Source organism: Leucopleurus acutus (genome assembly GCF_964270905.1).
Source record: "Leucopleurus acutus genome assembly, chromosome: 5".
NCBI classification, from domain to species: Eukaryota; Metazoa; Chordata; class Mammalia; order Artiodactyla; family Delphinidae; genus Leucopleurus; species Leucopleurus acutus.
Genome location: NC_139147.1, coordinates 126,441,270 through 126,453,642, shown reverse-complemented (window position 1 = coordinate 126,453,642; position 12,373 = coordinate 126,441,270). Strand labels below are relative to the sequence as shown.

Below are 12,373 nucleotides of genomic sequence, written 5' to 3'. Positions count from 1 at the left end.
ACCTAATGCCAGTGTCTGAGGGACAGGTCATGTGCCCTACCACCCACTCAATGGGGACCGTGGGCTGGGTAGCTTCCCCTGGAAGGTGGTATGTGTAGTTGGAACAGGCAACAGCCATGGTTTCCAGCATTTATTCCTGCTGGGTCAGGGCCCAGTGGTAGGAGGTGGCATTGCCAGGCGGAGGGAGTCGAGTGCGGGACTGATCGGGGCCTGGGCTGGCTGGGAGCATGCAGATCCCTAGGATTCTTCGGGAGGTGCAGAGCCGGTGCTGGGAGAGGAGCCCGTGTCCTGAGCCACCTGGGCCTGGCCCAGACGAGTCTCCACAGGTTCAGACACAGAGCACAGCCCTCAGGGGGTGAGTGGGGGTGGAGGGGCGTGCAGATGGATGGACAGACAGTGGATGGATGCAAGTGTGAGGAGGCACTGCCCACAGGCTCCAGTGTTCCTGTGTACTGATCCCCCTGGCAGCAGTGGCCCGGCCAAGCCCCCAGTCAAATTTCTGACCTTCAGGTCTCTGTCCAAATATTACCCTATCAGAGAGGTCTTCCCTAATCCCTATTCTGGTGCCTCCTCCTCACTCTCTACCTCTTTGCCCTGCTTCATTTTTCTTCATAACCCTCATCACCACCTGATGTGTGTTATATATGGTCTGTCTTACCCCACATAAGCTCCACGAGAGCAGGAACTTTGTTTTGTTCAGTGCTGTGTCCCTGTTTTGTTCAGTGCTTACACCAGTGCCTGGCACACCGTAGGTGCTAAATAAATAAATATTTAAGAATGAATGAATGAATAAATGAATGAATGAGAGGAACATTCTGTATGCATCTTGGAAAGGAAATATTTACAGCTTCCCTTCCCTCCTTCTCCCTCTTTTGTGTCCTGCTTCCCCCAGAGTGTAACTGTTTTCTGTTTTCCTAAAGGAACACGTCAAGATGGTGAGGCGCGGGGGCATTCCGGTGCACCTGGAAACCATGGAGCCAGGGGCTGCACACTGCGTGAAGGTCCGGACGTTCGTGAAGGCCATTGGGAGGCACAGTGCCTTCAGCCAGACAGAATGTGTCAAGGTGCAAGGTAAGGCCGCCTGTCTGCCCCTCCTGGGTGATGCTCATTGCTTGCTGCTTCCTCTGGTTCTGAGTATCCCCTCGGTTTCCCTGACCTGCTCCCCCAGGCTGGGTAGATCCTGTGGTGAAATTGTTCTGCGTTCTAATCCCCCCAGAAGAGAGTCCACCCTGGGGCTGGGCAGGGGTCACTTGGCAGCTGTCTAGAACACTTTTCCCTGAAAGCTCCCGAGGCCTGAGGCCAGATGGTGCAAGGCTGGTTGACCCGGTGGCAGCTGCCTGGGTATCAGAGGGGGGTGCTAGTGAGGCAGCCGGGGCCTGAGCGTCGGACCTCATGTGGACGTAGCCCACTGTGTAGCATGGCTGCGTTCAGCTGGGAGGGGCCTGATAGAAAGTTTGTAGAATCCTCTTGTTTGACTTAATTTTTTCCCTTGAATTTTTTATGGTTTAAAAGCCTGTAGTGAAAAGAAATAAAACAAAACCCCATATCCCATGATTTTGCCACACAAACACCACGAGTGACATTTGTGTATAACTTTTTAGTTTTTTAAAAATTATCATTTTGAGGGCTTCCCTGGTGGTGCAGTGGCTGAGAGTCCGCCTGCCGATGCAGGGGACACGGGTTCGTGTCCCGGTCCGGGAAGATCCCACATGCCGCGGAGCGGCTGGGCCCGTGAGCCATGGCCGCTGAGCCTGCGCGTCCGGAGTCTGTGCTCCACAACGGGAGAGGCCACAACAGTGAGAGGCCTGCGTACTGCAAAAAAAAAAAAATGATAAGGTACGTGTGGAACCGCCTTCCTCATCCATGTAATTCCCACCCCTCCCCCAGAGGTATTAGCTTTTTGTATATCCTTCTAAAGACTTCTCAATACATTTACAAGTAAATGGGAATATACTTTTATATATTTCCCCTCCTTTTAGCACAAATGTTAGCACACTCCATGCACTGTTCTGGATCTTGTCTTTCTCACTTTACATATCTTGTAGATTTTTCCATATCTGAAAAGAACTTTTTCATCCTTCTTTGTAGCTACATAGTATTCCACTGTATGTATATATAACTAATTCAACTAGCTCCCTATTGATGGGTATTTAGTTTTTTTCTCCCAATATTTTGCTATTACAGCCAATGCTTTCATTAATTACCTTGGGCATAGATCATTTGCTGGTATATTTGAAGGATAAATTCCTAGAAGTAGAGTTGCTGGGTCAAAGGGCTGTTAGCCTTTGTGTAGACACATGTTGTCGTTGAATTATATATACACTTTGAGTCTGCTTTTTCACAAATATCACATCCATAACATTTTCCATGTAGATTTTCTGATTACCATTTTATACTACTTTTTTTGGGTCTTTATCTTTTAATTGAAGTATAGTTGCTTTTCAATGTTGTGTTAGTTTCAGGTGTTCAGCAAAATGATTCCGTTATACGTATATATATATATGTATATAAATCTATTCTTTTTCAGATTCTTTTCCATTATAGGTTATTACAAGATACTGAATATAGTTCCCTGTGCTATACAGTAGGTCCTTGTTGGTTATCTGTTTTCTTTTTTTTGCGGTACGCGGGCGTCTCACTGTTGTGGCCTCTCCCGTTGCGGAGCACAGGCTCCGGACGCGCAGGCTCAGCGGCCATGGCTCACGGCCCAGCCGCTCCGTGGCATGTGGGATCTTCCCGGACTGGGGCACGAACCCGTGTCCCCCGCATCGGCGGGCAGACTCTCAACCGCTGCGCCACAAGGGAAGCGCTCTGTTTTATATATAGTAGTGTGTATATGTTAGTCCCAAACTCCTAATTTATCCCTCCCCCAGACCCTCATTTTATACTACGTTTTAAAACCATGTAAGTCAAGCTTGTTAAAAAATTCGAACAACACAGAAGTATATAAAGTAAGAAGTACACGTTCTCCATTCTCCCCACACCACTCAGGAGGTTTCCTTTGGCAAGTCTGGCATTTAATCCTCCAGTCATCATGTGATGCCAGTACTCAGAGGCACAACTGGGACTGTACTGTGCTTAGTGCTTTGTACCTCGCTCATCTTCACTGGGTATTGCTATTGTGAGCACCTGTTAATGTCAGTACATATAGATCTACCTCATTGTTTAAGAACATGCATAACAAGCCAGTATATGGGTGTGCCAAAGTATATGTAACCATCCCCCATAAATAGGTATATTCTGTGCTTTCCAGTCTTTTGCCACTACAACCCGTGATGCAGCGAACAAGTCTGTATATATCCTAATTCTCATTTTAATAGCTGAACTCCTGACCTGCCATGATGATATCCCATGATGTATTAAATCATCCTCCATTGGGGGTATTTAGATCATTGCCATCTGCTTTTGAAGATGATGTTCATTCACTGATTCATTCAGTGAATAATTATTGAGCACTGACTATGTGCCACCTGCTGGCCCCGTCACTGGGATACAGCAGGGAAGTCCCTGCCCTCACTGAGCTTACCTTCTAGTTGGGGAGACAGGTTACAAGGCAGTAAACAAATGAGATGGTGTCCCTTGGTGGTACGTGCTATGAGAAAGCACACCAGAGCGTGCTGGGGTGGCGGAAGGTGCAGAGGTGCTGCTTTGGGCAGAGAGGGGGGCTGGTTATGCGAGGCTGTTGCTCTAATAAAGATGTTGCTGTGAACTGCTTTCTGCATATGTTTCCTTCCTTGGAATTATTCTTTGGAATCCACTCACAGGAGTGGATGAAAGAGTATGAACATCTGTGTATCTCTTGATGTGTACTGCCAACATATTTTCCAAAATCATTGATACAAACTGTGGGGACCCCAGCCATCTGGAAGAGCCCACCAGCTTCTCTGCAGCTGCATTGGCTGTGGCACCCTTCACATCCTGGGTGAGCAGTCCAGCCCAGAGGGGCTAAACGAATAGGACAGAGAGATGGGAAGGTAACCTGTCCCCCCCTTCCGCATCTCCAGACGTTCAGACTTGGCACTTTCTGATACATCACTTAGTAGAATTTGGAGCCAGTCCTACCTGTGTGACCTGGGGTAAGTCACTTAACCCTCGCAGGGGCTTGATATATGAGTTATTATGTGACTGTGTTCTGAATTCAGCATTTTCCTCCATCACACGAATCAATGCCAAGAGTAAGTTGTGAAATACACTTTGTTTTCAGTTACTACCCAGCTCCCTTCTGGGCTGTTCTCTTTTGGTGCTTCCCCCTCATCCTGCCCGGGGCCTGGCCCTCTGCCTTCTTCCTGGCAGTGGCTCAGAGGTACGTGCAAATACAGCTAGTGGCTTAACAGATGATGCTCCTCCCTTTCCCTTCCCAAGAAAAAGATCGTAATCTTCCTTGGCTTTCTGGAAACCAATCTGGATTCTAGAAAAATGGTTTTAATGGTGGTCATTTCGGTCACTAGGGCACACATCAGATGTCAGGGTGTTGGCATCTGCTCTCTTGGCCAGTGTGCAGAGCCAGATCCAGGAAAGCGAGGGAGGCCCAGGATTGTCTCCTAAGCCGGTTCCTGTCTTTCCATTTCCAGGAGAGACCCTGCCGCTGGCACTGGCTCTGTTCTCATTTGTGGGCTTCATGCTGATCCTCGTGGTTGTGCCGCTCTCCATCTGGAAAATGGGCCGGCTGCTCCAGCACTCCTGTTGCCCCGTGGTGATGCTCCCCGACACCTTGGTAACTGTTCTTTTTCCTTTCAGCATGATGCTGACCCGATGTAGTCTGGGGCTTAGTGGGGCAGGGACACACATATCGTGGGTTTACAAGCATTTGCACAAAGAGGGGAGAAGAGTATTTATAGGAATTCCCTCCTAGTCAGAGGGGCTGGGAGACGTCCCATCACCAGGGGGTGGGGCCTTCCCCAGGCTCCCATCAGGCCTCTGCTCCTTGCCCCCAGATCCTGGCACGGCCAAGGCAGCAGGTGTGTAGCCCAGCCCAGGAGGCTCTGCATTCCAGGAGTCATGCATAGTCTTACCCTGAGGACCGGCCTACCGAGCCTTCTTATCTCCCTCCCATCATTGTAACAGCAGCTGCATCCAGAAATATGTTCCAACACAACATAGTCAGTTCATACGCCAAGAGCCTCATGGGTCCTCAGGGTGAAGTGCACGTGTGTGAAATTAGGGCGCGTGGAGTCTGCTTTGCCTTTGGCTGGGGGCAGGGGGACTAGCTGGACCTGTGACTACCGAAGGTGAGGGATCCCAAATCCTCACAAGCCAGGGTTCTTATCTTACTCCTGAGGTCACTGGGCCATAGATCTGAGTGTCTCCAGTGGGGACAGGCCCTGTGTGCTGTGCCAGGGTCGGGGAAAAGCAAAAGCAGGTCTCCAGAGATCCCCACATGTTGCATCTGTCTGCTTCCTGTGCACCCTAGCCCCCCACCTCAGCCCCAGACCTCAGCCCACCGAGCAGTGCAACAGAACATAACAAAATAATAACAAACAAAAGCAAACCCATCCCTGTCCCCTCAGGGATATCTCACCCTTCTGTCCTGGGAGGATGGGGTTAGCGGTCAGCTTCTATGAAGCAGCTAGAGCCAGAACTGCCTGCAAGCTATACATTCCTGTAGTTCCTTGTCAGCCAGGAGTTACCCTGGAAGGGTCCCTCTTGTGACATCACAGGGCCCTGAGAGCACAGACCATGCTCCCCCTTCACAGGAGGACTAACCCTCCCTGCAGTCCAGTCCTCAGGACACCCTGCACGCCCCACCATATGATCCTGGTGTCAGCTCTCTTTCTTTCCAGGAGTTTAGGGAGTCATGACTCCAGGGGACACTGGTCCAGAATTAAGCACCAGGCACCGTTCTAAGGCTTTACGGATATTTGCTCATTTCATTTGCCCCGTTTCATAATGTTTACCAACCAGTGTTCTTTACATCGGTTCCCCCTCCAGCCCCTCTGGATGACTAAAGGGTTTACTGCTAAACATAAAGGCAGTGGGATGTATCAAACATAAGGGACAGGGCTGGCCTGCATCCCCTTCAGCAAGAACTTGAGGGGCTCAGAGTTCCCTGAAGCACAAAAGGATGTGTATTCTGCTGTTGTTGGGTGGTGTTTTATAAATATCAGTTGGACCAAAATGTTTAATACTGTTCAGATCATCTTTGTCCTCACTGATTTTGTTGGAATCAAAATTCTATTAGTTCTATTAGTTATTGAGAGAGAGACAACAAAATCTCTAACTATGAGTGTAGATGTGTCTGTTTCTCCTTTCATGTCAATTTTTCCTTCATGTGTTTTGAACCTGTTTTAGGTGCATACATATTTATGATTGATAGGTCTTCCTGAATAATTGAGTCTTTTATCATCATGAAATGTCCCTCTTTATCTCTGGCAGTATTCTTATCCTGATATCAATATAGCCCTTTTTTGTTTACTGTTTGTAGGGTGTATATTCTGAACCCCTGAATGAACCCAAAACGATGATGATGGGAGGGGAGCATTCCTGGCTCAGCAGGTCACTAGCTCTTCTTTTCCACACACGTAAAAAGCTCAGCCTCCTCGGCTGGACTCCACTGAGTAGTTACCCTTTACAGCTTTCCTCTCAACTCTGTTCCCATGCTTACCCTCTACTCACGAGCTCTTGCATTCCTAATACCCTCCTTCAATTTCCCTCTCTGGTCCTACATTCAATGACCTAGCAGAGTTCCCTCCCAGGACCCCGTGTGTTGTTAGGGAGCCACAGAGTAAAGGGCCAGGGAAAGAACAATGTAAAGGGTCCATTCCCTGTAGAATTTCAGGTGCACAAGGAAAGCCCTCCAATAGCAAGAGCTCCTAGGAATCCTAATGCATTATGAACCATACCCTAAAAATAGCTTTTGGAGAAAACCAAGCAACTGAGATGAGACCAGAGACAAGGACATTCTTTTTTTTTTTTTTTTTTTAATTCATTTATTTAGGCTGCACTAGGTCTTAGTTGTGGCATGCAGGATCTTCGTTGCAGCATGTGGGCTTCTTAGTTGCGACCTGGGACTCTTAGCTGCGGCATGCATGCAGGATCTAGTTCCCTGATCAGGGATCAAACCTGGGCCCCCTGCATTGGGAGTACAGAGTCTTACCCACTGGACCACCAGGGAAGTCCCGAGACAAGGAGATTCTATGAGAGAATGACCACTTTTGTTCGTGGAAGGTAAATGCCATGACCCTTGACCACCTTTTGCTTCTCTGTTCCCCTTACCATCCTTCCTACTTTGTTCTAGTGTCTGTTCCTACATGCATTCTTTTCCATAAGGCTTTTAATTTGTATTCTGTTTCTCTCCAGATTTTAACATGGACAGTTTCTCTGAGTGTATGTATTTCCCACAGTGTTTTGTGAGAAATAGATAGCTAGTGTCCATCAAATCCCAAATAAGTTCTGGAGCTGCACATCACCACCACCATCTCCCCCCTCTCAGCCTTTACTTTAGCACAGCCTAGCTGCGCTTCAACATTTGCACTGGTCATAGATAATCCTCCAAACTATTAAAAAGCAACTTCCAGCCAACCTTGCAAAGACCATGCATCTTTCCAATTAAACCATGGAAAATTACCAAGTGGAAATCCTCGACAAGGCTTCAAAAAGTCCTATTGAGTTTGTAAATGTTTAATTTGTCTGTTTGGATTAAACATTTCATGTCTTCATCTGTAATTTTACAGTTGGTGATGGTTGCACTCTGAAATATACCATTAAGAATGTCTTTCCATTCAAGTTTTTATCACCAAGTAACAGTCTATGGCAAAAATATATATGCAAGGAAAATTATACTAAGACTGCTCGGTGTGTGTTCCCTATTTTAAAATATAATGTATTTTCCTTGTCTTTTATCCATAATTGCTTCATGGGGATGGAGGCTTTGGTGCTAAAGGTTCTTTGTTTCCTTTCTGTGACTCACTTTATTCTTTCTCTTCTTGCTGTCACATTCCACTGTAATGTGGGTAGCAAACATCAAGATGGCCTCAAGTTAGTCATCTCTAAATTGAGATGTGCTCCAATGGGCCATCCCAAGTCTGACTTTGTGTGCTTCATAGAAAGTGGAGTTTGTGAACCCAGATGCCTCTGGGGCCCAGACAGATTAAAAAAAAAAAAAAAAAAAAAGAGTGTACAGTGCAATAAATGTGATTTAATAGGGAGAGATGGATAGGAGGACCATGGCAAACATGGCCCAGCTAAAGAAACCAGCTTCTTCTCAGTTCATGCAGTTTGTTGCCAAGAGGGGATGTGAGCCAGTGCTTCCTAAATTTGAAATGAGAATCCAGAAATCCAGACTTTATAATAAATCTCCTGATTTTCAAATGTTAAGAACAAATTCAAATTAAAAAAAAATATATCAGCTGAACCTTGCTTGGAAGTTTGTTCTAAACTATGGGACAACAGTTTTATACCTTCTGAAATTCTGAGATTATGCTGTTTCACTTTAATGTTCTAGAATGACGCCATCCAGTATGGTAGCTGCTAGCCATATGTGATGATTAAGCACTTGAAATGTGACTAGTCCAAATTGAGATGTGCTGTAACTATGAAATACATGACAGATTTTGAAGACGGTACAAGAAGAGTATAAAATAGTTTATTAATATTTTTATGCGGATTAGATGTTGAAATAATATTTATTTTTAAAATAAAATATATTTATAAAATTAACTTTACCTATTTCTTTTTACTTTATAAAATATGCTACTGGAGAATTTTTAATGGCTTATGTAGCTCACATTACATTTCCATTGCAAGGCACTCCGCTAGAGTTTAAAAAGCAATCAGGTATAAGCACTGCAGATGTAGGTAGCCAGTGCCCTGGGAATCTGACCAGACCAGCATCAGGGAATTGGTGGTGGGCTCCACACTGACATCCCATTCAGTGAGCCTTGCTTCCCCATTATTTGCCTGTGGACACCAGGAGTGAGCCCTGTAGCCACCTCTTTACAAACAAGATCAAGGGCAACCGACTAGATGAAGCTAATGTCTCTGGGGATGGGGATGGAGGAAACCATTGTGCCCACCTGTCTGTGCCCACATGCCACTCTTTAAAGTGATGACAGGGAGGGACTTCCCTGGCGGTCCAGTGGTTAAGACTCTGCACTTCCACTGCAGAGGACACGGGTTTGATCCCTGGTCGGGGAACTAAGATACCACATGCCCTATGGTGTAGCCAAAAAAAAAAGAAAAAAAGAAAAGTGATGATGGGAAGCGCTGTGGGAGAAGCTGTGCAAGACCCAAGTGAGTTTGTTGGAGGTGAATGGTCTAGGGGCGACACTGGGGAGAGTCGCCCTGAAAGGTTGATACCTGCATTTTTACAACCAGTTATGATGATGTATTGGGGTTGCTGGGAGAAGATAGCAGGAATGAGTAGGAAGGGACTCCTGTTCATGGAGCACCATCCCTGGACCAGACACCCTGCTGGTGCTGTACGTGGAGCACCTCAGACCAGGTCACTCTTTTCAGAGCTCTCTGGCGTAAGGAGGTTAGATTTTTTGGACCAGAACTACATTCTGGGCTTCTGTGGGGCAGGGTCCCCTAGGGAGGAGTGCCGAGGAGGCAGGACCCCAAGACATCTGCTGGTCGGTGACCTGGGAGACGATCTCAGTGAAGGTGGGAAGCCCTTGCTCTAGGGGTTAGAATTGTCTTTGGGCTTTTCTGCTGTTGGAAAGTTAATGAATCAGATAGTTGAGGTTTTTGGTGATATTCTCCACGATTACTATTACTATTCACCTAATGAATATGAATGAAAATTGTTTTTCAGAAAATAACCAGTTCACCCCAGAAGCTAATCAGCTGCAGAAGGGAAGAGGTAGAAGCCTGTGTGGTGGCCGGGCTGTCTTCTGAGGAGCTCCTCAGGGCCTGGATCTAGCAGATGAAGTCTAGAAACCTGGTCTGCAGGACACGGGACGGTGAGGGGAAGGGCCGTGCTTCGGCTTTCCTCCAAGGACAAAGGACAAGAGAAGAAGAGCCTGCTGTGTCTGTGTTAGAAGCAACTGTCAGAGGTAGAGTGGTGTGGCCGATGGAGCACTGAGAGGGGGTCAGGGGATGCGACCTCCAGCACTGGATCTCTCTGCTGTCCTCTAGGGGGATGACCCTGTGGAAGGTGCTTCGTCTCTCAGTTTTCTCAACTATACAATGAGGGGATTAAGTACCCAACCATTAAACTATATGTATATATATCCATATCATCTCTCCACCACTTGCAGAGCTGTAGGGAAATTGACAACACTGTGCATTGGGATTGGTTCTGCTTTTCTGAAGAGCGGTAGATACACGTGTAACAGGAATAATCCCAAGCTCTATACACCTGCTGGCTTGGAGATCCTGCTTTGCTAGAGGAACCTTGAAGAGGAAAGGAAGGGTGGGTGCAATGGGGTTGATTTCACTTCAAACCAAATGCCTGCTCAGAGGTGACTGAATGGCTCAGCCAGCTCTCCAAACCGTGACCTGGAGGGAGGCCACAGCCCCCTGAAAATGAGCCGCGCACAGATGCTGCAGACACGTGAAATGCTGTACAGGGTAGATAGTGTGTGCACACTGAGGACAGCAGCTAAAATGCATGTGCATGATGAGATGAGACCGCAGAAGGATGTTGATCATAAGTGCGATGTTTGCTGTGTTCCTTTTTCCTGTACTGTTGTTATAGTACTGAATGAAAAATAAAAAGGTGTCACATTGGGTAATCATTGTGGTTTCTTCCAAAAAAGTTGTCTTTAGGGTTCCAGTTATATCATCAACCTTGAGTGCAGGTCACCTGAAGACCACCTTTGGTCAGGAGATGTGGGAGTAGCCCCAGGTAGGGGATGGGGCAGGGAACCAGCGAGGGGCAGCGTCTGGCTGCATGGGAAACGTGACTGAAGCAGCTGGCCAAAGCCTCATCCGGCCAGGATGCTCCTGCGTCTTCCTGGAGGCCTCATGATACAGGAAATCCCTTGGGGACCTCTTTTCCTTAAGACAGCTCCTCGGGTGTCCTTAACTCTCCTAGCATGTTCATCTGGGGCACGCGACTGAAGACTCTTCCCGACCCTCTCCCCCACCAGGTGAGGAAGAGTCAGGGTCAGAGAAGGGATGGAGGGGGAAGTTTCTTGAAGGCTGAAACGATTGCTGGGCAAGGCCTGTGCCTCCCTTTTAGACCCCAGCCCTCCCAGTTCTGGAGCCTCTGAACTGGTTTGTCTCCACCCCCACTTCCTGGACCCCTTCCAGCCAGCCCAGAGGTGGAGACAGTCTAACTGCTTCAGCCAGGTGTTTCCCCTACAGGATAGAGGCCCACAGCCCTCTCTCCATCTGGTGGGGTTTCGAGGAGCCAGAGGATGGGCTCTCTTTAAGATGAGATGACTGAAGATCATTTCATCTGTACCATTTTGTATGCCTCTGTGTTGTCTGACTCTTGTACGAAGAGTATGTGTTTGTTTTACCTTTGGCCTAACCTGGAAACATATTTTTAGTTTGCAGAAATAAAGACGATACTAGTTCACCAGTCACCAACCCCCTCCTCCCTCTCCCCTATCACCTGTCTAGGCCCAGAACCCAGAAATGACCCCTGACTTCCCTCTGCTTGCGTCCCTCTCACAGGTAGTCTCACTGCCCATCCACCTTGCAGGCATTTACAGGTATACAGGAATTTCTTTCAGTTATTCTAGTGTCGTCCCATGTCCCCAGAGTCACTTATTGAAGCCCAGCCATGCACCAGACATTGAGCTAGTTCCTGAAAGTAGGGGGGCTGCCTCCCCTGTAGTTGGCCATTCCCTCTGGCCCGGAGTACTTGTGTTCTAACTCCCCAGCCTCCCCTCCTCCCCTCCAATCACCCGGCCCTCTAAGCTGGGACACTTTAATGAATGAAAATGGGTGTGATTAATAACTACAACAGGATGGCAGGGAGACTGACCATCTCTCACAGTCCTTCATGCTGCTCAACTGAGTTGACACCCGTGACCCCAGAATCAAGCCCAACTTTCTTAGTCCTGCCTTCAGATGCTGCCAGAGTCCAAGGAATAAAACCCCTGCTCCATGACGCTTACATTCGAATGTGGGGGGAAAGGAGAAATAATAATAAAATCATACTAGCAATGATCATTATTAATTGAATTATCTAGTATATTGGGAGTTTGTAAGTCCTATGGGAAAATGACAAGGTGGAGCAGAAAATGGAGGGGTGGGGTAAGGGCAGGTTGCAGCCTCCTCTGAATGAAAATAAATGGAAACAGCAGAACCACAACTGTCAAATAAGTCACACAGTGTGGGAGATTAAGCATGACTCTAGAACAAAATGGTTTGACAACAAAGCCTCAGGAGTGTGCGGTCTAAAACAAAAACTATATTCAGTATTTATACTGTTTGTATTGACAGTGTATTTTTTTAAGCTATTCCCTTAAGTTGTCAGAGC

At 47.3% G+C, this 12,373-nt stretch overlaps 1 protein-coding gene across 1 annotated transcript in view; it reads left to right on the top strand.

Annotated features, from left to right (window-relative positions):
• Positions 1 to 9,859, top strand: part of IL20RB (interleukin 20 receptor subunit beta) — a gene marked incomplete at both ends in the record, with an annotated part of 29,622 nt that extends 19,763 nt beyond the window's left edge. Inside the window, 3 exon segments of the mRNA XM_082839497.1 lie at positions 921 to 1,071; positions 4,572 to 4,714; positions 9,752 to 9,859. Of these exon segments, the coding sequence (XP_082695623.1) occupies positions 921 to 1,071; positions 4,572 to 4,714; positions 9,752 to 9,859 (402 nt within the window).
• Positions 9,860 to 12,373: the final 2,514 nt, after the last annotated feature.